The sequence below is a fragment of the Thamnophis sirtalis genome, unplaced genomic scaffold (genome assembly GCF_051295495.1).
Source record: "Thamnophis sirtalis isolate CommonGarterSnake01/CBP01778 unplaced genomic scaffold, rThaSir2_p1.2 scaffold_13, whole genome shotgun sequence".
Classification (NCBI taxonomy): Eukaryota; Metazoa; Chordata; class Lepidosauria; order Squamata; family Natricidae; genus Thamnophis; species Thamnophis sirtalis.
This window is the reverse complement of record NW_028261393.1, coordinates 12,809,790-12,836,034: the sequence shown is the minus strand read 5'-3', so window position 1 is coordinate 12,836,034 and position 26,245 is coordinate 12,809,790. Positions and strand designations below refer to the sequence as shown.

Sequence of the window (26,245 nt, the reverse complement as noted above, 5' to 3'; positions counted from 1 at the left end):
AAAGAATAGTTCTAGCTTTTTCTGTGGAGTTGATTTTTGGTCCGGTCTACCTAATGGGGCTTCCTCTTATTTATCATGCAAACTAGGCCATGGATTGAAGACTGGGAATCTGTATTAAATACCGATTTCCAGAAAGTTAGTAAGACCAACTAACATTAGTCAGAAAGCAGCAGCTGCCTCTTTCAGCTGGTTTGGAAACCGCATTTTCATTACATTTCTAGAGTATCAAAGATTATATTCTAACTCATGTACAAGTAACATAGTAAAATAAGATACAAAATACAACAATTCAAAAGTGATAAGTGGTGGTGATGAAGAATATATCACATCTAGCACCACAGTTCAGTCACATAGATCTATCCTCCAAATCAAAATAATTCTCTAAATCAAACAGATGGGGGGGAGGGGAAAACAAATCGACCCAATTGATTAATTCAGTTCAGCTTTCCAAATCAAAACAAATTGCTGAATCGGTTGCATCAGGCCAATTTGTGTATTTGTTTGATAACTTTAATTCATAAACTACTGGTATTTGGTAAAATATATTATCTTTGGTGCTAGAAAAATTGCAATACTGGTACTAGGCAGGTATCTCTGGGGAGGGCATTCTTGATTAATAGATTAATTATAGCAATAGCAGTAGACTTATATACCGCTTCATAGGCCTTTCAGGCCTCTCTAAGCGGTTTACAGAGAGTCAGCATATTGCCCCCAACAATCTGGGTCCTCATTTTACCCACCTCGGAAGGATGGAAGGCTGAGTCAACCCTGAGCCGGTGAGATTTGAACCGCTGAACTGCTGATCTAGCAGTAGCCTGCAGTGCTGCATTTAACCACTGCGCCACCTTGGCTCATGACTGGCCGGTTATATTTCTGCTTACTCGCGAGCAACCTGTAGGTTGGTAAGCAGAACTAATTGTCATAGCCCACTCATGGCATTTTCTTGCCTGGAAAAAAAAGGCTGTTTCTTCTATTCTACATACTTACAAAAGACAACCAGAGTATCAGATAAATCTCACTTCAGCACCAGGAAAGGGACAGCGACAGCACATGAAACTGCTATACTGTACATGAAACTCTGCTACCACAACATGCTTTAGGGCAGTGTTTCTCAACCTTGGCAACTTGAAGATGTCCGGACTTCAACTCCCAGAATTCCCCAGCCAGCGGACCAGACAACTGTCTTCCTATAGAACACAAAGTAATGTTTGTAATTCCTTAAGACAGAACAATAAATGAATTTGGAAGGAAATAAAAGTATGCCTAATAGTATGAGCTGTTCAACAGTAAAACAGGTTGACTTGATAGATGATAGATACTCCTGGAACAACTCTCCATCGCCAACTCAAGTAAAAGCCAAAGAACCAGTTGCAAATGAGACTGCATATATATCCAAGGATTGAAATGGATGATCTCTAAACTGCCTTCCAATTCTTACATTCCATGTTCCTCTTATTTTCTTCTTCCCCGAGAGGAAGAAAATCTGAAGGAGGTTTTGCTTTGCTTTGCTTTGTTTTACTACTGAAGTGGAAAGTTGAAAAGAAATGCAACAGGTTATAAGAATGCATGAATTTTCAACACATCTCTATTGTAAAGGAGACTGATACCAGAGATGGGTTCCTACCAGTTCGGACTGGTTCGGCCGAACTGGTAGTGATTTGGTGACCTGGATTGCTGGAACCGGCAGCGAACCAGGCGTGCCATGCCCCGAACTGGTTCTCCAAAGGGGCCAACATCTTGATTTTCAGTTCTGTGCATGCACAGAACAGTTGTAATAGCACAAATGTATTTTTTTCCTTTTTTTAACGTTTTGCACATGTGCAGACCTATTTTTGTGCAAATGTGCATGGGCACAGCGTGTGTGTCTGGCATGCACACAAACGAAGCGAGTGCGTGCCTGCAAAAGTTTTGCGCGCGCTGAACCGGCAGTAATGCTGGGAGCAACCCACCACCCACTGATACCTCTACGGTTTATCACTAATATTGTATTTTTTTTAAAAAAATCCCTCTCCCTTCCCCTTTTTAATACACTATGGTTACGTTGATTTTCACTTTCTGTGGTTTGGTTTGTTTTTAGTTAGAACGACAGAAGCAAATGGCTAACAGCAGGACAGAGCACATGGCATGATGTTCACAAGTGGCATTTCTCTTGAGGAGGGAAAGGACAAGTCATAGTATTAGTCAAACTGTCTATTGGAACAGGCGGCCCTGCAACCCCTTTTTCATGTAGGAAGCTCCTTACGTCACTGAAAATTTTCTCATTGCTTGAGAGGGAAGATTGGGAAACCTGAGACCTGAAATGTGCTAATGAACTCAGGCAGGGAAAGGTTTCTTCCACCTTTCCATGCTGCACAGATTCATTTAGTCAGCTGTCACACTCACCTTCATTCTACAGCAGGATTGGGCTGTGAAATAACATTAAATTAAACCGCAGGCTGACATTCGGCAGCAAACACAAACTCCGCAGGAGGAAAAGGGGGCTGTCCAGAGAAGCACTGCTGCTCCTTTGAAAAACGCTTTGTCAAATATCTAACTGCAATTTCCACAGGAAGAAAGAACCATCTTTCTAAGGACATAAGCATATTTGTTGGCCGTATTAAAGGCAGGCTAATAGTGGAGCATTTGCAATCCTTCAGATATGATGAATATTTTTCATTCGTTTATTTATTAAATTTATTGGCCGCTCAATTCACTACCCACTATACCTTCATGGTATTGGACCTGGGTACTTGAGAGACTGCCTTCTGCCAATTACCTCCCAAAGACCCATTAGATCCCACAGACTAGGCCTCCTCCGAATTCCATCCGCCGGCCAGTGTCGACTGGCGACTACCCGGAGGAGAGCCTTCTCTGTGGCTGCTCCGACCCTTTGGAACGAACTCCCCGTGGAGATTCGTACCCTCACCACCCTCCAGGCCTTCCGCATAGCCCTTAAAACCTGGCTATTCCGACAGGCCTGGGGCTAAAGATTCGCTGCCCCTAGTTCGAATGGTATGACTGTTGTGCTTTTTAATTATGTATTGTTTTGTGTTGTTACTAAACTGTCTGTATCCCCCTTTCCCTTTTTGAGCTGTGAGCCACCCTGAGTCCCCTTAGGGAAAAGGGCGGCATACAAATGAAATAAACTCAAACTCAAACTATCCAAATAATTTTGGGTTGCTTGATTTATTACCCCGCACTATTGACCATTTTGTTTAGAGGTTATGGGAATTAGCATTCAGCCCAAACGGGAAAGCCACTGGTTGCCAGTTTTTGTTTTGGAATTTGCATCCTTGTGTTCCATAAGGTATGAACTACTAATCCTCCCATGGCCAAAGCCTGAAACTACAACAATCTTAAGAAAAACTCATCTAGAACAGGTGAATTAACAAATACACTCTGTGGTGGAGGAATGTGTATCCTTGAGAGAATCTGTAGAGATTATCAGTTATCCAGATCAACCATAACCTGGAGACTGAGAATCTCTACAGACCGTTAACTAGACAATTTGGGATGAACACCTTTTGAATGGTGTGAGAGTAGGGATGGATTTCCAGGGGGGGCGAAATTGCAGACTACAGGAACCAGGAGCACTACTCAAGTGAGCCTGAGGACACAGATAAAGCTCCAAGTGCTTCAATGACCCTCTAAAAGGACGCAAATGGCCAGCGTATCTGCAAGGAATATAAATCCTTCCTTTCCCCACTATCCTGTCAGAGCTGAAGAAGTTTCTTGGATGAGAAGCGAAACGTCTTCCAAAGAAAAACAAGGAAGTCCAGTTGCCTCGAGAGAGCTGTGAACTTATTTCAGAGTCATCCCTAACTTCTAATATGATGAGCTTTGTCTGGGTGGCAAATGCAGTTTGTGCACTATTTCATTAAAGCCAAAGAATGGTTTTGATCAAAACAGGCATTGTATCCCACACAAGGGTCTTTGCAGAGTGTCATTAACTATATAAAAAGCATTTGAAGGAAATTTCATTGCGACATGAATTATAGACGCAGGCTGTTACTGCCCCGATTTCAGAGGAAATGATGGTTACTCTTAATTAACAATGAAGGATCACTGTTGCAAGGACAACTTCAAAACATAACCCACCACAGGTAGAAAACTGTAACTCACCTTCTGGTCCTGATTAAGTCCCTGAGTCTACCACAAAGACAAAAACGCAGAAACAGATTACCGTAGTCAATTAGTCAAACAGTTCTACTGTTTCTAACAGTTTCTGATTCTAACGATCAAGGTCTACATTTGTACTACACGTTTCAGTCAATTAAGAAACCAAATAAACATGGTATTCAGAAGTAATGGAAAGGCCATCTTACAAGGAGTGCATCCATTGTAACTGCAGCTCATTTTAGTTAACAATGATCATTTTAATCTATTCTTCCTCCTCTGATGGCAGGATAGCGGAGAATTACCTTTCCAGAGATCTATTTCCAGATGCATACAATTGCAATTCCCAGATTTTGGAGAAATGCCTGATCTTTAAATTCCCTGTCTTAATTCTTGTTTTGTAAGATATGAAAGATTTTTTAACATCATTGACATTCCCAATAGGGTTGCATAGTGATTTCAGGACAGTTTTGTAAAACATGGACTCTTCTGATGTTTGAGTGGATCTTGCAATGAACAGTCAATCCATTTCAAAGGTGCCTAAATATTAATTTCTTGGCTTCTTCTGATGACGCTTCAATTAAATCCTATGCATGTTTTCTTCTGTGTTACTTTCCAGGATCACCTGCAGTGGCAGCCAATTGGGGTTGAAAAATCAATGCCTTGCACAGGAGGAAAAAAGAAATACAAATGCAACTACAAATAGTTGCATTTGTGGCAGCCTCTCAAATACAAACATTTGAGAGGATGCCACAAAGAGGAGAGGAGGAGGGTCAACTTATTTTCCAAAGCACCAGAGAAGAAACAATGGATGGAAACTAATCAAGGAGGGAAGCAACATGGAGTTAAGGAGAAACTGCCTAAGTGTGAAATAGCTTGTAGGTGCTTCATCGCTGGAGGTTTTTAAGAAGAGATTGAATAGTCACTTGCCTGAAATGCTATAGGGTTTCCTGCTTGAGCAGGGCATTGGACAGGGGTCACCAACCTTTCAGACCTCAGGGATCACTAAATTCATAATTTTAAATCCTGCAGAACACTAATATGAAGTAGTGATGGGATGGGGTCTTTCAGGCATTTAGCTTGGCTGCCTGTCAGCAAAGAGAAGTGCTCGGGGTCAACCCTAGCTTTGTTGTCCATTGCAGCTAGGAATCTCAAATACAGCCAAGAATGAACGTTTGTCTTGTAACCAGCCCGGGCACTAGATCGGTCTCCTGCAAATTCTTGTCTCTCTCGGCTGAAGTTTCGTGTGTCATTCACTGAAGCACCTGGACTCCCAGGGAGGGAGGGAGGGGCTGGAGCTACTAAACAGGCAGCCAAGCTAAGTGCCTGAAGGACCCCATCCCTTCAGCGAGTGGGATTGATTGCTTTGATCCTAGTTTGAGGATCCCTGATTTAGTGCAATATAAAAAATGCAAAGATTTTTCTGCGGACCACCAAAATGTTCTTGTGGACCACCAGTGACCGCTAGACTAGGAGACCTCCATGGTCCTTTCTAGCTCTACTCTAATTTAAAAAGTAGGATGGTACAAAATGTCCTAGTAGAAGAGGAGAGAGAGGAGAACCAACAATGTCAGTTTTCCTCCTGGTGCTCATGTCAGATTGTACCCAACATTCTGGGAATAAGTAAGATCTATCTATGGGAGCCATGTTGCAAAACTGTGATATAATCTAGAAAATCCAAACAGCTACACTTTCTCTCAATGTTTGATTGCTTCTGGTTCATGAATCCTATCTAATATTTAACTCTAGGTTGAAAAATAGCAATAACAATAGCAATAACATTTAGATTTATATACCACTTCATAGTGCTTTTAGAGCCCTCTCTAAGCAGTTTACAAAGTCAACGTGTTGCCCTCAACAATCTGGGTCTTCCTTTTACCAACCTCAGAAGGATGGAAGGCTGAGTCAACAAAGCAGGATGATAGAAGTTGTCATACAATATTCCCATTTCGGATGCTGCAAAAATGTGACAAAAAATGAAACCAACCATTTAAAAGCTTTTCTTTGTAATGTTGAATAAACTTCGACAGGAGTGAGCGTTGACATGAAGGACTGCCAATCCAGAATGCCTGACTTAGTTATTTCTGTACCTTCTCCTAAGGCAGTGTTTTTCAACTACTGTGCCGCGGCACACTAGTGTGCCGTGACATAGTGTAAGGTGTGCCGTGGGAAAATTACTTTATATATAGTCAATATAGGCACAGAGTTAAAAAAATTTAACATTTTCTAATGGTGGTGTGCCTTGTGATTTTTTTCATGAAAAAAGTGTGCCTTTGCACAAAAAAGGTTGAAAAACACTGTCCTAAGGAAGCTAAACCTCTACCCGGGGGTGGGGGTGGGGTACGGAGCTGCTAATTTTAAAGAACTAATTTTTGTCTTGCTGCAAGTTTTAATTTAACAGTAGGGCCATGAATGCAGAAAATTAACACATCTTTGGAAAGTGAGAGAAAATTGCTGCATGAGGGACATCTGTGCTTGCCATTAAAATATACATTCCCAGGAGAACAGAAAACATTTTCCGTGGGTGAAACAAAGAGAATTATACATTCTCTTTGACTTCCTGGCTGTCTAAAATACCTGGAACTACTTTAATTCTACTATTTTATTTTTCCATTTTTCCCATTTTCTTTTTGTTCACCACCACCATACACACACAGAAACACAAGCTACCTCTTTTCTTTTGCTACTTGTGATTCTGTTCCTTTGGGACAAGGGTTATTTGTATAATACTTTTACTCACTTGCAAGCCTCTGAGACAACCAAGCTGTAAATCTCAGTGATTACATATTTCCATATGGAGCACTTGGATTCAAGATACATAAACAGAATAATTTTCTCCCTGTTGCAGACAGATTCTTGGGGGGGGGGGGGGGGCTCTGAATAAAATTCAATATGTATATCCTTTTTTTTCATGGGCCTCACAAAAAGACAGCAGAAAGAAGCTAGGAATAGACCCGAGTTGGAGAATGGTACCCAACCTGCTGCTTTGCACTGAAACGTGTCTCTACACACACACGCACACGCATGTATTTGCAGGCCCTCAATAAGCACAGATGGAAGCTGAGCTGTAAGGGACTGGAACAGATTTCCCAGCTGTTGCTAAATGCTCTTTTCCTTAGGAAGTGCTAGCCCAAACAGCACCAAGATATACACATGGCACATAAAGGCTTTCCTTTCTTTGTGTCAGATCTTTTGCATAAGGAAGGTATCCATTCCATTTTAAGCTTCTTGAGCTTCATATTTCATGCACAACTGCTGTATAAAGCATTTCAAACTATCGCCTGGTGACATGGAAGCAAACTCATTAATATAAAGATGAATTGCTCAGAAGACCCTTCACCCCTGCTAATTATCTTACAAATATTCCATCCTGTTCTTTGTAGAATAGCCTTTTCTCTGGCTAGTCTCAAAGCCCTGCCCTCCCAGTAGTAGAAAAGAGACAGAACATGGGCTTAGAGGATTGTCACTGTTCCTGTCCAAAGCGGACAATTGAACCAGTCTTCCATGCACTATTGGGATAACACTCCTACAAAACGAGAGCTTTGACATATTAATGCTTCTGCTAGTTAACCATCTGCATGGGTCAAGTGAGAATTTCACAACAGTCGACTGAAATTTCAAGAAGGGTAGCCAAGTTTTGCTCAACTGAAATCACTGTTAAGGGGGCTGGTAGTCTGGCTTGGTCTCATTAATAAGTGATTACATCTGCTCCTGGGTGTACTAGCTTGAAGTTTTTTTTTAGTATTTAATGTGGGTTGATTAATTTTAATTGTATTTTTTTTTAATTTGCTCTTTTCCATTTCTTTTGTGGTTAAGTGAATTAGTTCTTCTGATTATGCGCCTTTGACCTAAAGAGATCATAGGGATGATTACATAGGGATCTCCATTATGTGTTTTTTTTCCAACAGTTGAAAAAAAATGGATTACTGCCTTCTTCCTACAAGTCAGATCCATAATGGTACACACACACACAGACACAAACACATACACACACACAGTGTCAGTGGATGGTTTTTATAAAACCATATACTTGCATAAACCATGAGATACCTTCCAGAGCTGTGGTAGAAAGCGATTTGGCGGTTTCTCATTAACTTAACTAAGTTTTAAGGCCTAATGGTAGGTTCAGAAAGCAGGCAAGATCAGGCAAATGTTAAATTACATTTAATGTAAAACTATTTAAATTAAATTAACTGCATTTGACATTGTTAATTCTTTATATTCTGTAGTTTTTACTTTGGACTAGTTATTCTCTCAGCCCAACCTACTTCACAGGAAAGGAAGGAGGAAGTGCTATGTATTCTGCTTGAGCTCGTGAAAGGCAGCATATAAATCTAATCAGTCAATAAATAAATCATTTTCTCCTCTAATCGCATGTAAAGTTTATTTTAGTAATGCAGCAATGTAGGCATTTTCCCTATATGAAATATTGATTTATTTTTAACATCAATACTTCAAACATCTCTCAAGTAGGTCAGTTATTGCCAAGACAATGGTATAATCATCACTTAGTAAAAATAGAACAGCTTGAAAACTATTACTTTTTCTTCAAATTCCCAGAGAGCAAAATCATCCATCTCTTGTTCTGTGTTCAGTAACTTGAGCAGGTCCTCAACTGAACAGAGTGTTGGCCTTCCTGAGGTCCTTTCTATAGAATAGAATAGAATAGAATAGAATAGAATAGAATTCTTTATTGTCAAAGTATAATTGGACACACAAGAAATTTGTCTTTGGTGCATATGCTCTCAGTGTACATAAAGAAAAATAAAATAGAATACATTCAAGAATCATAAGATACAACACTTAGTGATAGTCATAGGTTATTAATAAACAATCAAATTATACTAGGAAACAAATAAAACAATATAATTTTTAAAGATACAAGCAACATGGTTATAGTCATATGGAAGCAGATAGGTACTAGGAAAGAGATAGGTACTAGGAAGGAAGAGAAGAATAGTAATACAGTCAGTAGATAATTTGAGTGTTTTGGGATTAGTTGTTTAGCAGAGTGATGGCATTCGGGGGGGGGGGGATTGTCCTTGTGTCTAGTTGTTCTGATGTGCAGTGCTCTATAGCCGTTTATGTCCAGGACGTGAGGGGTGTGTAGATATTTTCACAGCCCTCTTTTTGACTCGTGAAGTATACAGGTTCTCAATGGAAGGCAGGTTGGTAGCAATTGTTTTTTTCTGCAGTTCTAATTGTCCGTTGAAGTCTGTGTCTGTCTTGTTTGGTTGCAGAGCCAAACCAGGCAGTTATAGAGCTGCAGATGACAGACTCAATAATTCCTCTGTAGAACTATGAGCTTGGTGCAGGGAATGATAATATAATCCTGGGGAAAGGAGCCTCCCAAAGCCCTGTGTACAGACAAAGGCTAAAATTTGATGGCAGCCACTCTTGCAACACATTGATTCTACCCTGACTCAGAATACAGCTAAAGGGTCACCTATATTCATGTCGATGTGCAGTACATGCAAGCATCCTCAGCTAATTCCGGACCACCCATCATGGACAGCAAACAGGGATGTCCTAAATTTACATTTGGCTCATCATGGGTCTAGTGATTAAGGCACCAGGCAAGAAACCAGGAGACAGTGAATTCTAGTCCATGAAAGCAGGCTGTGTGGACCAGCCACACTCTCTCACCCCAACCCACCTCAGAGTTACTGTTGTGGGGAAAACAGGAAGGAGTATTAGATATGTTCAGGGAAAACTCAGGGAAGACAGCAGATACAAGATCAAAGTCTATCTACAGATCAAGGTGGCACAGTGGTTAGGGTGCAGTACTGCAGGCCACTTCAGCTGACTGTTATCTGTAGTTCAGCGGTTCTAATCTCACCGGCTCAAGGTTGACGGAGTCCTTCGGGATTGGGCGGCCTAGAAATTCAATAAATGAAATGAAATGAAATGACTCAGCCTTCCATCCTTCCAAGGTGGGTGAAATGAGGACCCAGACTGAGGGGGCGAAATGCTGACTCTGTAAACCACTTAGAGAGGGCTGAAAGCCCTATGAAGCAGTATATAAGTCTAACTGCTATTGCTATTGCTATTTCCTCCCCCCCCCAAAAAAAATCCAATTTAATCAAAAAATTTGATCAAAAAATTGATCAAATTTAAATATACCTGCACTGAAATCTATATTGAAATAATGCAACACATTGAGCTTTATAACAAACATTACAATAAAAGGGGAAAGAAGCACCACCAAACCTAAACGTTAAAATGTATGCTGAAATAATACAATGGATCAAGATTTCCTGCATAACATTTCAATAAAAGAGGGGACCAGGCCAAATTTAAATATTACTACATCGAAACCTACATTAAAAGTAATTCAATGGATCAAACTTAAACATTACAATTGAAAAAAACCACTTAATCTTAAAATATTCTTGCACTGAAATCTGTATTGAAATATCTAACAACTCAAGAGTTATAACGTTACAGTAAGATTGGGTGGGACGGGACCCAAACTTATATATTTATATATACACTCCTGCGCTCAAATCTGAACTTTTAGTAACAGGATTTGGATCAAGATTTTTTTTTGTCTGAAAACTTATTTTTATTTATTCATTTTGGCATGTCACGCATGTAAGAGAAAACAAGTATAAGTATGAATATAATATGTAAACATACTATACTTATATAGTTTACTAAAGTAAACATGTATACTTATAAGCAGGTATACCTATATACATAGGAAAGGAGTACAAACAAATGGGAACAGTATAAAAAGTAATTTATAAATAATTTTGTAAAAGTAATTTATAACAGGTAATTTATAACATTACAATAAAAAGTAATTTATAAATAATCGTATAAAAGTAATTTATAAAAGGTAATTTATAATATTACAATAAAACGTAATTTATAAATAATTTTATAACAGTAATTTATAAAAGGTAATTTATTAACATTACAAAAAAAAGTAATTTATAAAAAGTAATTTATAACATTAAAATTAAAAGTAATTTATAAAAGGTAATTTATAACATTACAATAAACGTATTTTGTAAATAATTTTATCAAAGTGATTTATAAAAGGTAATTTATACCATGACAATAAAAAAGGAGACCCAAACAGAAAAGGGCCCGACCTTCTCCCGAGCCTCCGTGAACAATAGCGGGCACCTCCAAAGCGAGAGAAACGGGGGAGCCCGTGCCGCTTGGCCGCTCGGGCCCTTGCGGAGCTCGCCTGCCCCGCCGCGGCCCGGGCCTGGCATCCCTCCGGCCGGCCTCCCCAGCGCCTCCTCAGGCGGCAGGGGGCGGCGTCGGGCCGGGCAGGCGGCTTCCTTCCCCGTCCCTCCCCTTCCCCACCTCCCTGCGCTTCGGAACATGGCGGCGGCGGCGATAACGGCGGCGAGGGACTGAAGCAGCCCCGGCGCTCGGCCGCAGGTGAGCCCGCGGGCGGGGAAGGCCGCCGCGTCGGGGAAGGACGAGCTCCAAAGGGCGGAGGCGGCCTGGCCGTCGGGTACGGGACGCCTCCGCCCCGCGTAGGCCCGGCCCTCCTGGGGCAGCTCGGGCCATCCTGGCTGAGTGACAGCGGCCGGCCCGTTCTCTCTTAGGCGGGCTTGGCTGCCTCTCTGGGCGCCGCGGATGGGCCTACGGGGTGGGCGCTTCCCTCGCTTGAGAGACCGGGGTGTGCTGTGTGTGCTTTGGGGGGAGATGGGGGGCATCCCTGCCTCGAGGGGGGGCAGCAGCCTCCCCGCTTCCTCGGGCGCGCGGGGTCTGGTCTGGCTCTCTCGCTCCCTTCGGCTCGTCTTGGGGGAAGCCTGGCCTTCTGTGGAGCATCCTCCGGCCTGTAGCACCACGGCCTCCTTTTCCTGTGGGGCTGAGGGGATGGCTCCCCAAAGGAGACCCCAGACCCTCCCAAGAGGTTCTGAAGGGGCAGCCCCATCTGGAGGGCGCTCCTTGGGGAACGAGACTCCCCCCCCCCCAAGTGGAGGCACGTGGGAAGGGGCTTGTCCTGGGATGCAAGTTGGGGAGGATGATTTAGGGGTTCTGAAAAGGCCTTATGGGGGGAGGGAAAGGCTCCCCAAAGTAGACCCCAGACCCCCCAAGAGGGTCTGAAGGGGCAGCCCCATCTGGAGGGCGCTCCTTGGGGAACAAGACTCACACACACACACCCAAATGGAGGCACATGGGAAGGGGTTTGTCCTGGGATGCAATTTGGGAGGGTGATTTAGGGGTCCTGAAAAGGAGCATTATGGGGGGAGGGGAAGGCTTTCCAAGGGAGACCCCAAGCCCCCAAGAGTGTCTGAAGGGGCAGCCCCATCTGGAGAGTGCCCCTTGGGGAACAAGACTCACACACACACACACCCAAATGGAGGCACATGCGAAGGGGCTTGTCCTGGGATGCAATTTGGGAAGGATGATTTAGTGGTCCTGAAAAGGAGCATTATGGGGGTGGGGGGAAAGGGAAAGGGTGAGCTGTGGACCAGGGTTGGTAAATGGAGTCTGCAGGGTGAGGGGCAGCAGGAAAGCAGCAGTGTGTGTGAGTGTGTGTGTGTGTGTGTAAGTGTGATGAAAGCAGGACCGGGAGTTATGTTTCATGGTGGGCTTCCTGGAGTCACTTTTCTGTCTGCTGCAGAAATCAGGAGTTAGGACAATTTGTCTCTTCCGAATAGATTTCTTGAATCCTTTCTTCTTCTTCTCCTTCTCCTTCTCCTTCTCCTTCTCCTCCTTCTCCTTCTCCTTCTCCTTCTCTTTCTCCTCCTCCTCCTCCTCCTCCTCCTCCTCCTCCTCCTCCTCCTCCTCCTCCTCCTCCTCCTCCTCCTTCTTCTTCTTCTTCTTCTTCTTCTTCTTCTTCTTCCCCTCTTGATTTGTTCCTCCACAATAAGGATTTCCTCTGGTTCCTCTCTTGTCCTCTACCTGTCTCTGGGATGCTCACTGATTTCTCAGAAACCTTCCCTAATTGTTTGATGTTTCCCCAAAAGCAATTTGGGATAGTCTGATGCATGTTTTGGGTTTTTCTTTCTTTCTTGTGATTAAAACGATGGACTGGCGTTTGCTGAGGAAAGTGGGCTTCAGAGTACAAAGAAGCCCTAAGTTTAAATAGGGGAAATATGATTTTAACTTGGTTCTTTAAAAAAAAAATCCAACTATATTATTAAGTAAATAATTTCCCTCTTGGGAAGCATTTGGCAACTGTAAGCCACCCAGAATTGTCTGGAGTGGGCAGCCATAATAAATGTAATAATACTAATACAGTAACAATTCTAGTTACTGGGGAAAATAATGTTTCTCTCTCTCTCTCTCTCTCTCTCTCTCTCTCTCTCTCTCTCTCTCTCTCTCTCTCTCTCTCTCTCTCTCTCTCTCTCTCTCTCTCTCTCTCTCTCTCTCTCTCTCTCTCTCTCTCTCTCTCTCACACACACACACACACACACACACACACACACACACACACACTACTGCAGACTTAACTTGAATTGGCTACTTCACAAACCAGATAATCCATTTTGTGGCTTTGCATAATATTTTCAACTGTCAACTAACCAAAGGGCCTGGGTTAACAAAACACACTAATCTGCAGAAAACTAATCAGCATTACAGGCAGCCAAGCTTAGCATGCTGTATGAATGCAGGCGCTAGTTTGGAACAGAACTGTTTAAACGTGTTGTATGAACTCAGCCATTTTGTTTACAGATGTATGTGCATATGTTTTGGATTGTCATGCAAGCATGCTGTTTTGTTTTGAAGCCCCATATCCTGGTGGCTTTTTGAAATTTAAACTATGCTGGGGTTTTTTTTTCCTGATGCTTAATTTTAAATGTGGCTTACATGTTTGAACTTCAGCCAAAAATATCACTGATCGATGCCAGTATTTTATTTTAGAAATAGATTGATGTACGAAATAAAGTTTTTAAATTCATCTACATAGAAAGGGGCTTACTTTTCAAAAGCTATTTGTGGTATGTCTATGGTGAAGAGCTCTATTACAGTAGTCTCTGGTATATTCCCTTCATAGGCTAGATTTAGTAGCCCCTTTGATTTTTAAAACTTGCTTGGCCTTTAATTTGCTCTGTCTTGATGGTTATTCATTCAACTGTAAATGTGGCTTACCTGTCAGGAATAGGGTACATGTAATCTCTCAACGAAAGGATTTGTGTTGGCTAAACATAAATATTAGAAGAGGCCTAAAGGGGTAGCTATTCTTCCTGAGACAATCCCATATTACTGAAATGAAGGCCACACAATTGGATGGACAATCATCCATTTTGTAGTTCAGATGCTTAAAGCTGAAATGCTATTGCATGACTGAACCTTTTTCTGATTTAATGATGCACAGTGAATATATAGTTAAAGTGCCAAATGTATCTATTAAAAAAAAGGATATAATAAAATTTCAATCTCAGTTGTTTTGCCATTTTGCATAAAGAAGAGATCCTCTTTTTCCTTGCCTGGCCATTTTCCCCCTCAAAATATTCCCGTGACTTTTTCCACTCACTCTAAATAGATTTTTTTTTTTAAATTATGAATTATTTGGAGGTACCCGATGTAGCTGCCTTGCTGAAGATAAGGAGGTTTTAATCTGGTTGGCAAATGGATGGGAGATTATCTGGAAAGCTTATGCAGGTTGCCTTAAATTCCATAAGGAGAGATAAATATTTTTTTTTAAATGTGGAACTCCGTCTATCATGCTGTGAAAGAAGAAAATGAACAATTTGTTTTCCAGACCACTAAGCACAGTTCAAAATGAAATTGCTTTAAGAAGGGGCAGTTTAAACAAGACAATGGAAAACCTATCTTTTCATCAAGAAAAGCTGTGATTTTCAGTTGTGGTTTATTTTTCAAAAGAAAAAGCAAATCTTGAACAAGATACAGATTCTGAGATGGAAGACTTACCTTCTGAGCTCAAATATTGGAAGGTAGCTGTGGTTACATTCACTGAAATAAAACTACCTAAAGCCCTTGCTATTAAAATGCCTCTTGTGTCTTATATAATTTAATTTCACTTTGGAAAGAGATATAAAAGTTGATCCCTGGATTAAATGAAACAATGCTCAGGTATCTGTTTCTAGAATTCCGTTTAGACTGAGGTGATTCTGTAGATTTGTGTCTGTTCTGATTGTTTTGTTCTTGAAGTTAAGCTCACAAAATAGTTTACTTGTCCCTGTACAATAAAACCAAAAGTAATGACTCTCTTTAATATAAGGCTGTTGAGTGCTCAAAGTTGAATTAACTTGGAATGGGTATTGTGGGAAGTTTAAATCTGAAACAGACTATGAAGGAACATTGCAGTGTTGCGAAATTGTCACCTGTGTATACCATTCTCCAGAGGTTTTGAGATTGCACATCCACAGCAGTTTGGCCAGTGGTTAAATTACAGGAATTGTATTTCAAAAAATACGGAAGTCAACAGATTGTCCATCCTTAATGTACATAATTATGCATGCTGCAGAGACTTACTAGAGAGAATTTCTTTCTCATGATATAAGAAGTACTAGACACCAAGTAAGCTGGTCTTTTTATACAATGCATTATTCAATAAATTAAGTCATGACAAACGAGGCTTGTTTCTGAAAAGAGATAAAACCATAGAGGGGGGGGGGGATTGTCTTATGGTTGTTGGCTATAATCATTAATGGGTTCTACACTTGATGGTGAGGAAAACAGCAGAGAATATTTGGACTGTCTCTTATGCAGAAAAGAAGGCTGGATTAGCTCTGCCAAAAGTCTGGCATTCCTTCCCCATCTCTTGTTTTATGTTCTTGCATTAATGAATAGTTGAAGCATTATTTGAATGACCCCTAAGAATCCTACCTTGATTAAGTGGCACTTAAAGGTACTCAGCTTAAGCCAAGTTAGATGTAACATTTGTCACATAGCTTGAGATAATGTGTGATTGATGATTTTAAAAATAACCTCCAGCTGTTGCATTGGGAAATGGGCTGGGGGTGGGAATTAAATTCTTTGTGGAAAAGAATGATTTCCAAACTACTCACAATAAGAGAAAAGACAGGGAGGCTGGGTGTGTGTGTGTGTGTGCGCGGAGATTACATGTAAACCATGAGTTAGCTCCAACATATTTAAGCATCTTACTTTAATATATAGTAGATGCTTTTGTGCCTTCCAGTGTCTTCGCTGATAGTCTGGGAAGACTCAACGTTGCAAACCCAGTATTTAGGGAGACCAAGGCAGTCTCAGAATGGATCCCACTTGATAAAAAGCATCCATGAAAGAGACCTAAAACAAGATGGATCACCAACATCAGCAAGTATTGTGGGCCCAATTGACGAAGGAAAGCCTAGGACCGTATTGGTTGGAAACATGCGGAAGAGACCTTCATCCTGCAGTGGATGGACAATGGCTAAAATGATGATGATCAGGATATAGGATGATACAGGATTTAGTACTCAGGGCTTCCAAATATGTTTTCTTATCCAGAAAGCAAAGTGAAAAGGAGAATAAATTGAATTGGTAAAAGTGAGACTTAACACTTTCCATTAATTGTGAATTATCTTTCCCTTTTATCTCCATGTCACAGGAAGTGGGTGTGGCTTCTCCTCCTAAAACTGGTCATTTGCAATGTTGCTGAAGGCTGCCTATCTGGTTGGTATATATATTTTGATGGATTTTCCTGAGATGCTTCAAATGTTGCAAAATCCTTCCGTTTTCTGTCATATTTAGAGATGAAATATCTTGGCAGGTCTATCACTTTAAAGTCTTGTGACCTTCTGCAAAGACCTTCTAACTGATAAATCAGTTAAGATTATTTTGTGATTGCATTTTTTAAATCAGTAAAGCTATCTCTTTTTTATTATTATTATCAGCCTACCTTTTTTTTGATATACAACTCAAGGTGACAGACTCCTTTCTCCTATTTCCTCCACAACAATCCTGTGCAGTGGGTTTGTTTGAGAGAGAATGAGTGGCCACCCAGCTGATTTTCATACTCAAAGCAGGATTAGAACTTACAGTCTCCCAGTCTCTAGTCTGATATCTTAACCACAAGACCAAACTGGCTCTCTTAAAACCAGGCAGTTACAATAAATGTGTTTTAATGCCAATTTCTATTTATGTATTTAGAAAATATAATTGCCAGTCTTTCCTTGAGGTCAGAGCAGCTTACAAGAAACAGGGAAAAGTGTATTAACACAATAACAAAATGTAACAAATGTAAAACACAAGTTAAAACAGCATTTCATAAATACATTTCAAAGCTATGTTGTTATTTGATCGAGGCCCACTTTGAAGTGCTGAAATATGTATGTATGTATGTATGTATATATGTCCAAATGAAGTAATGGGTTCGTTCTCTCTTGATTTTTCTAATGCTCAACAATTATATATATATATATATATACTTAAAGTCACAACCCCTGGTATGCCCAAGTGTGGGAGGAAGGTCACACTTCCACTCTCTGTCATTAGGCTCGTCACAAGAGTCCATCCAGACAGAAACCCAATATTTTTACTGTTGCCTTTGTTATATTTGTGTTTTTATTTGTGCTGATAAATAAATAAAGGAAGACTAGTATAGATCTATTTCAAGCTATTTAGCTCTCATCAGCTAGCCATATCGAATCCCAGTAAGGATATGGCTAGCTGATGAGAGCTAAATAGCTTGAAATAGATCTATACTAGTCTTCCTTTATTTATTTATCAGCACAAATAAAAACACATATATATATATATATATATATATATATATATATATATATATATATATATATATATATATATATATATATATATATATATATATATATATATATATATATATATATATATATATATATTTTTAGAATGTTTAGTGAGTATTTGATATTCAGGTATGAAGGAGATGCTTTTTTTCTTCCTCTCAGACCAAGGCAAAGTTTTAAGATGTGTTTTACCCCACCTCCCCCACCCTCTTTCTATTCTTGATCTGCAAGAATTTGTGCAGACAAGGGAACATCTCCTAATTAGAATTCACAGCTTTTACTTCCCCGGTTATTTCTAATCTGAAAATGGTTAACAACTTTAGTGTCTTCCAGGGATCAGAATAAATTGAATTCTCACACTTTCTTGGAGGTTACTCACTCCCTCTATCTCTCCACTGCTGTATTCTTTCAAAAAGTTGGCTCCTGTTCTGTTTTTGCTCTTGGATCTACAAGAGCAAAACAATCCAGAAATCTGTTCAGTCTGTGTGGTTTTCCCCCTCGCCCTCTAACACTGATAGGCCTCTGCGACTGTGCGAGCATGTTAGTCTTCTCCCATTCAGAATAATATGTATACACAGGCAAACTCAGCTTCTCTACTATTGGAGCCTCTGACTCTGCGCCAGAAATTACAGGAGGCTCCTAGTTCTTTGTGATAACTGTATCTAGGGAACCGTTGTACTGATTAATGAATTGCTGGAACTATTCACTTGTGGTCCCGTTGAGGACTTTGTGAGCAGACATAAAGCAGGGCTTCCCCTAACGTGGTGTTGGTATTGACAGTGAGACAAGAGAGGGTCAGAGAGATGGTCTTTCCAAGCGCACCCAATAATTGCTCTAGTGGAATTTATGAAAGCTCATTAGCCCTGAATCTTGTCCGGGATCTCATTCTTTAACATCGACAGTGGGAAGGGAGCCAAGCTTGTTTTCTCTTCTTAGAGTGTATAGTCATCTTCTGCTGAGTAAGATCCTTCCTGCCATCTTCCCAACGGTCGTCCCCCGTTCCCCCCCCTCTCTGTCCTTGCAGAAGCTATAGCCAAGAGACTTTTACTAGCCAGGAAAATTACATTTGCTCCCTGCCTCGTGGCATGTCTGTTAGCTCCAGGCTTCACCGGGCTGCTTGCCAGAAGTGTCTTAGCCTGTTCTAGGATTCCCGTTTTCCTTGCTATTTTGCAATTTTAGGAGGAGGCCAGCCATCGGGAAGAAGTCTGCATTGGGAGCAACTCAGAAGAAGGGCTTGCTAGGCATTCCTTGAAGTTCCCGGGAATATGGGATAGTCATACATATTAATCCTTGGTTATTTTCCAAAAGGTTTTTAATAGAATCTTCCTGGGCACACATGTGCCCCGAAAAGTCTTTTGAACTTAGTGAGCATCTTTTTGGTAACAGAATAAAAGGATTCTGTTCTGGTCCTCAAAAGTCCTATAAAGGAAAATCTAATTGAGTTGCAAAGATTTTAAAAGTGTACATTAAAACATAATAATCAAATTAAGGTGCTAGGCATCAAAACAAAAATATCTAATTTTTTGCATAAGACATCCAAACATGTATGTTTCAGATTAAAAGGCATTCCAGAGTTGAGGTTATGCACAGTCTGCGTAACCGTGATGGCGAATCTATGGCACGCTTGCCACGGTTGGCACGCGGAGCCCTCTGCAGGCACACGAGCCATCGCCCAGCTCAGCAGCACTGCGCCTGCTCACACGCCTCCCACGAGGCAGCTGATTTTTGAGTCGCCGTGCATGTGGGAGACACGTGCACATGCATGGGGGTGTGAGGGGGTCATATATGCATGCATAGGGGGAGCGCCCCCCCCCGTGTCCAATTTTTGGCCCCAAGAGGCTTTTGGGAGGCCTGCTAGGCCCAAAATGGGCCAGCGGGGGAGGCGGGTCATACATAGGAGGACGGGGGGCATGCGTGCATGCACAGGGGGAGTACGGGGGGTGTCACGCACGCATTGCATTATGGGCTTGAGCACACACACACACGCTGTTACGCACCCACGCGATGACAAAAGAGTTAGCCATCACTGCCATAGTCTATTATGGAAGTATGATTGATAATCACCTGTTGGCTTCTAGTGAGGTCATAGATTGCATGTACTATGGTACGAGGCTGACAAAGAGGATTCTCAGCCATTTGACAGTAGGGGGGGGGTGTGAAATGGATTTTTAAAAAAAATCTATGAATGATAAACCTCTTATTTTAAAGGGAGCGCAATACCAAAGCAGCTAAAGCAGTGTCCCCTGCAAAAAAAACCAAAATGGAATAGTGACAAATAGTTGATTTCATTCATAAGCCCCGGAGCCAAAATACAGATGTCTGCAAAGAATATTTGGTTTGAAGTTTGGGATTAAAGAGGACTTTGATTTGCGGTAGAGCTGCTTAAAATTCTTGACCACTTCTTATGACAGTTTTGTGTGTGTTTTCTTTTTACTTCCAGTCCTCTTCAGATTGGTAAACCTAAGCCAGTTGCAGAGTGAGGCCCTGTATCAGGCAATATAATGCGGAAGCCCAGCCCTCAGAAAGGTAAGTCATAGCATTCGGTTTGCTAATCGCTTCAATAAAATGACCTGAGACATGGATAAGGCCATTGGTGAAGGGAGTGTAGGCTCTTAAGCAAACATCCAGACAATTGGGCTACTTTAAATATCAGCAAGCTAGAAAACCACTTCAAGTTTATTTTTATCCCTTTCTTCTTTCCTGTTTCTTTTGTTGGATTGTGGTTGTTTCTGAGCCGAGGTGGCGCAGTGGTTAGGGTGCAGTACTGCAGGCCACTTCAGCTGACTGTTATCTGCAGTTCAGCGGTTCTAATCTCACCGGCTCAGGGTTGACTCAACCTTCCATCCTTCCGAGGTGGGTGAAATGAGGACCCAGACTGTGGGGGCAATATGCTGACTCTGTAAACCGCTTAGAGAGGGCTGAAAGCCCTATGAAGCGGTATATAAGTCTAACTGCTATTGCTATTGCTATCCTTTTTATCTCCATTGCCTGCCTACCTATCTGCTAAGGCTCTTTTAGACAAATCTAATTCCTGAAATAAATATGTTTGTTGGCCACATTAAAGGCAAGGAGCTGTTCTCAAGTAAAACAGTATAGGATTTTTATCTTTATCGTGAAGACTCTTCTGATAAGAACAATGAGCCTTCTTTAGATTAAATCACGTCCGTCTAATCCAGTGGTAGTCAACCCAGTCCCTACCGCCCACTAGTGGGCGTTCCAGCTTTCATGGGGGGCGGTAGGGGTTTGCTATAACTCTGCTTTATAAATTTTATAAAGTAAAGTTACTTCCCTACTTTATAAATCACCATTAATATGGAACCGGTGGGCGGTTAGAAAATTTTACTACTAACAGAGATACAAAAGTGGGTGGTAGGTATAAAAAGGTTGACTACCCCTGGTCTAATCCTTCATTCTTTCTCACCACGGTTCTCTAGTTCAGGGTGTTGAACTCGATTTCATTGAGGGCCATATCAGGGTTATGTTTCACCTCGGGGGGGGGGGGTCGGAGGCCATAGCCAGGGTGGGCGTGGCCAGTTTGACATCACTCATATCGGAGGGGGCACCTGTAGCGGCCGGAGGCCATCCACCCCCGAAGTAATGCGCGAACGCTGCGGTGCGTGCTCTCCCATTTGCGAACCAGTAGGGAAGGTAAACGAATCCCACCACTGTGTATAAACTAGTACTAAAGATCAGTGCTGTAATGAATGCTCTGCTAGTGATGCTGACAACTCACTTATTTTGCCTAGGATGTGTAGTGGCTGGCAGCCTTTTGGATTTCATCCCTGCAAACTCCCTACCTTCCTGCTCATCAGTGGCGGATTTTTTTTGTTTTACCTCTCGTGACATTTTAAAGACGTTCCTAGCTTCCCATTCTGTGAACAGGCTGAAGGGAGCTCTTTTGAGCCCATACTGCCTCTTTGGCACCATATGCTTATCATCCCAGCATGGGGCAAGCCAGTACTGTGTTGGCAGATGCCTCCTTGCCTTTTAATGATGCATGAAACCAACCGCCAGGCTACCTCCCTGTACTTTCCTCTAGCGGCTGCAATCTTTTCTTCTCCGAGAGAAATTATGCTTGGGTTTTGTGGCATATGCACGCCAGGCAGGTTTTCCTTAAAACTCTGTTTACTGCTCTCTTTTGCCTCCACCTCCTCTTCCTCTCCCACACAACTAATCATCTTTGGAAGGAAAGAAGAGTTTCTGATCAAAACCAAGATATTTTTTGTTTGTTTGTTTGTGTAGCTTTCTGCTAAATTTACCCAGAATAAAAGAAGAGGAGATTGTAGTGAAGAGCCCAGGTTCCGCTCTCCACTGTCCTCTTCATTTACTACAGAAAGTAGGATGACTTTTGCAACAAATTCCCATGCCTGATTTATGCTGCTCGCTGCTTCTCCGCTTTTAACTTCCTCCTGCTTTGAATTGCTTTTGTGCCTCTGACGGCTCCTCCCACAGGATTGGTAGCCCCCTCCCACTCTGCCTTGCCCCTTAAAATGAGAGCGCCTGGGGAGGAAAGGAGCAATCCAGGTGAGCCTGCTGAGAAGCCGCTGCAGCCCTGGATAGTAAAGTTGCTGCTTGATTAGTTGAGACAGAGCCCGGCCTCCATGGATGTAAACCTCCTGCTCAGTTTATCATCATTTTCACAGACCACAAATCTTTCAGCTGAAAGTGCTGCTGTGGTCTCTGGCTATGACTACTATATAATTCAGAACTAGCACCTGTGTTTTTAACCCAGGCAGCTCGTTCTCCATGTGTGCATCTCTCTCGAAAGCCATAGGAGGATAGACAAGGTTTCTCATTGTTGCAGGAATCGTTGGTTTGGGGGTTTTTTTTGGCAGCTGCTTCTCTTTTCTCACTTTAGAACATCTGTCCTCATCAGGGTTTGTTTCTCTCAAAATCCGTGACAGCTGCAAATACAGTTTCACCTTTCCGAAAGCCAGGAAATCGTTTGCTGCAGCCAATAGGCCAATAGTTCCCAAACAATGTCTAGAGGGAGCATTAGAATTTTCAGATGGAAACCCCATAAGGTCTTGTGAAACGCCGTTTGGCACTTAATTGAAAATGAATAAATGTGTTTTAATTTCATTACGGAGGCCTGTAGACCAAGGATGCCACGATGTCTAGGCATTAGATTGCTGACTCCTGGATTTGGCAGCCTAACCCTAAACCCATAGGGTGGGGGGTGAGGGATACATTTGCAAAATATCAGACACAGTATTACAATGAAGACCTCACCTCTTTAGCCCATATGACAACCTCTTCTCTCTCTCTCTCTCTCCCTCTCTCTCTCTCTCTCTCTCTCTCTCTCTCTCTCTCTCTCTCCTCTCTCTCTTACACACCTCTCTCACACCTCTCCCTCCTTTCTCCCTCACTCTCTCTTTTTCTCTCCCTCTCACTTTCTCTCCCCCCTTCTCTCTCCCTCTCTCTCACCTTCTCTCTCTCTCATCTCCCCCCCTCCCTCTCTCTCACATGCACAAAAGCAGTGGAATTTATGCCACGATTCTGTGCCACTGCCCTGCAGATTTATCCACACACTCTTGGACACTTCTGTCTTGTGGCAGTGCTTGAGAGTTTCAGAAGATGATGTGCCCTCCCCCTCAAATGAAACAAACAAAATGTTAAACAGTTAATGACATTGATGCAGTTATTTACCAAGCACACTTAAGTTATATCAGAGTAACCAAAATATCTTTACAATCCCCAAGGCATGTCCCAACTTTTCAGCACCTCTAACGTTTGGAAATTGAAAGTTGGAAAAATTTGAGGCTCCCTACGCCTGCAAAAAGGGACAAAGGTTAAAAGGGACTGCACTAGACAGCTCTGAGAGATAGGTCTACAACCACTTGAAACAGGCACCACAAATACCATACAGAGACCAGCACACACACTCTGCTAGAAAGAAATTCCCTGAGGGTGGGCTCCAGTACAAGTCCGAAAGCTCGGAAGACAAAACCTCCTGTCCTGGTGACTGACCCAGATTGAATTCTGCGGGTCTACTGGTTCCCCAGTGTAGTTGCTCAGTCATTTCTCTGTTCATTTCCTTTCCACTATTAGGACTATTGTGTATAAGATAGCCAGGCTTACACATTGTTTAAATAAAAAAATTACATAAACCAGAACAGGGTAATCTGAAGGAATGCAGGTACTGTATCCTTTTTCCCTTGGATTGAAGGCAAAAAGAAGTTGACTTGAGTTGCTTAGTAGAAGAAAGATGGCTGACAACGAAGGTTAAAGATGCTCTGAATTTGTCCAAGCTCTAGTGGGCAATATGTTGCATAGTTGCTTCGGTGTGAAAAAAAAAGTGATAATACTGTAACGTGATTAATGTGGTGTTATTTTCTTTTTACTCACTTTTAATGATCTTAGCAATAGATTGGAAAGATGGCAAAAAGCACAAGTATGGACGTCTGTCTGAACCCCCTTCTCAGTATCAAGGTATGGACGTTTCTGTCTTCTTTTTTTCTTCGTTGGAGAATTAGGACGTAATTCTTCAGAAAAGGGAATGACAAATAGATGAAACGATGCCATTCAAAGTGTCCACGAAGCTGCCTTATACTAAAGTCACTTAATTTGATTAATTAAAATTAACTCTTGCTCCAGAGCTTCAAGCAGAGGCTTTGCAGAGGCTCTTTTAAATGAGTTCAGGAAAAGATGCCGGAGATCTCTGAGACTTTATAGAACAGAGGCTTTTACTTGAAGAATCTCAGTCTCTGTGCTGATTAAGAAATCATAATCAGAGGCGTCTGTTCTGGGCAAGCAGTTTGCAAAAATGCAATTTGTGATGTGCAATAAAGATGCATATAGCTAATGAGTGCAATAGCCCTGATGGACACAGAACTTTATCTATCTGTTTGTCTGTCTGTCTATCTGTCTGTCTGTCTGTCTATCTATCTAACTGTCTGTATATCTATATATCTATATCTATATCTATCTCTGTGTGTGTGTGTGTGTGTGTGTGTGTGTGTGTGTGTGTGTGTGTGTATTCCATCATAACTCTGGTATGTCTCAAGCAATTTCAACCAAACTTGGTACACAGATGACTTACTCTCTGGAAACAAATACTGTGGGGGTAAGATACCCCTAACACCCCTCAGGGTGGGTTCTTAGACGGATGGCCTTTTTCTCACTATTGGCCCATGATGTCTAACTGAAACCTTTATGCCAGGGCCACTTTACTACCAATATCTAATATTTGGGACACAACAGTAGGGAAGAAAATTGCCTTTTTATTTTGTTTACTGTGGAGACATGATTATTAGGCTGGGTATGCTTATTTAATTGGCTTGTATATGTTATATATGTATGCGTGTGCTGTTTATGCGAGTTTGTTTGCATCTTTTCTTTTGAGTTAATTTTGCTGCATTCCCATAGTATGAGCCATATGGAGCTGGCAATATGAGCAAGCCCTTAGAGAAAAGAGGGCAGGTTGCCACTGAAAACAGTTGGATGCTTATCAAAATGTAACGAAGCTAATTGTTGCATGAAAAACTATAAAAACAAATGATGTTTTGTTAATTCTCTTATAAGCTGAAAACCTTTTTTTTTTGCTATATTAAAAGGTAATTATTAAAGAGTGACGTTCTCTGCTTGAGATGGCTATTGTTAAAAGGAACAATACTTGACTTTTCATACTGGCTCAGCTTATACACCATAGTAAACACTAAATCAAAGAATCAAACATAATAGGATTATCCATAGAATAACCTATGTCCAATCAAATAAATCATGTTAGGGTTTGATGTGATGGTCTGGATCACAAAATACCTAAACTAGCCAACCTCTTTTTATCTTAGTTTAGCTAAGGTTATGCAACCTTTTTGATTCTATGTCCCTTTACAAAATCATTTCTAGACTCTGTACATGTTGTTGCCTTCTTGTTATGCACAACCAGTGGTGGGTTTCAAAAAATTTTAGAACCTCTTCTGTAGGTGTGGCTTGCTTTGTGGGAGTGGCTTGCTGGCCATGTGTCTGAGTGGACGTGGCCAACTTGTAAAATGTGGTGAAACTCACTTAACAATGCTCTTGCTTAGCAACCAAAATGTTGACTCAGAAACTCTGGCATTTGAAGCACACAAGTCTTAAAGCTGTCAAGTTACAAGACCCTTGCACCCCTAACCCTTTAGAAAAAAACCCCAGGGGTATTCACACTTGACAGCTTTAAGACTTGTGGACTTCAACTCCCAGAATTCCTCCTCTCACTCTTCATCTTGATGATGTCCGCACGGGCGGGGGGAGAGAGCTGGAACCAGTTCTAAACGGCACAGTAGATTTGTGGAGCCTCTTTTATAGAAGAGGTTAGAACTGGCAGGAACCCACCCCTGTACACAACCCATACTCAAGATTGACTATTGCTATATACAAATCATGATTTAATAATCACATTAATCTTAACTCAAAGCAGCCAGAAGTCACATGAACTGAGATTTTACGATCAAGGATAAGACAATATACTATATATAATATTATAATAATAATATAATAAATATTTATATTCAACTAAGACA

General features: G+C 41.5%; 1 protein-coding gene and 1 long non-coding RNA gene across 4 annotated transcripts in view; one reads left to right on the top strand and one right to left on the bottom strand.

Annotated features, from left to right (window-relative positions):
- Nucleotides 1-8,465: 8,465 nt before the first annotated feature.
- Nucleotides 8,466-11,426, bottom strand: LOC148043067 (uncharacterized). Its single transcript, XR_015698380.1, has 3 exons — nt 11,196-11,426; nt 9,935-9,972; nt 8,466-8,743 (listed from the first exon to the last, which is right to left on the bottom strand). It is a non-coding gene; the product is annotated as an uncharacterized LOC148043067 (long non-coding RNA).
- Nucleotides 11,369-26,245, top strand: part of SCMH1 (Scm polycomb group protein homolog 1) — a 44,850-nt gene continuing 29,973 nt past the window's right edge. For all 3 annotated transcript variants that reach the window (XM_087728099.1, XM_087728100.1, XM_087728098.1), the window contains exons 1-4: nt 11,369-11,493; nt 16,586-16,650; nt 20,185-20,270; nt 24,108-24,176. In XM_087728099.1, coding sequence (XP_087584225.1) covers nt 20,246-20,270; nt 24,108-24,176 — 94 coding nt within the window. In that variant the 5' untranslated portion in view covers nt 11,369-11,493; nt 16,586-16,650; nt 20,185-20,245. The remainder of the gene's footprint in view (nt 11,494-16,585; nt 16,651-20,184; nt 20,271-24,107; nt 24,177-26,245) is intronic.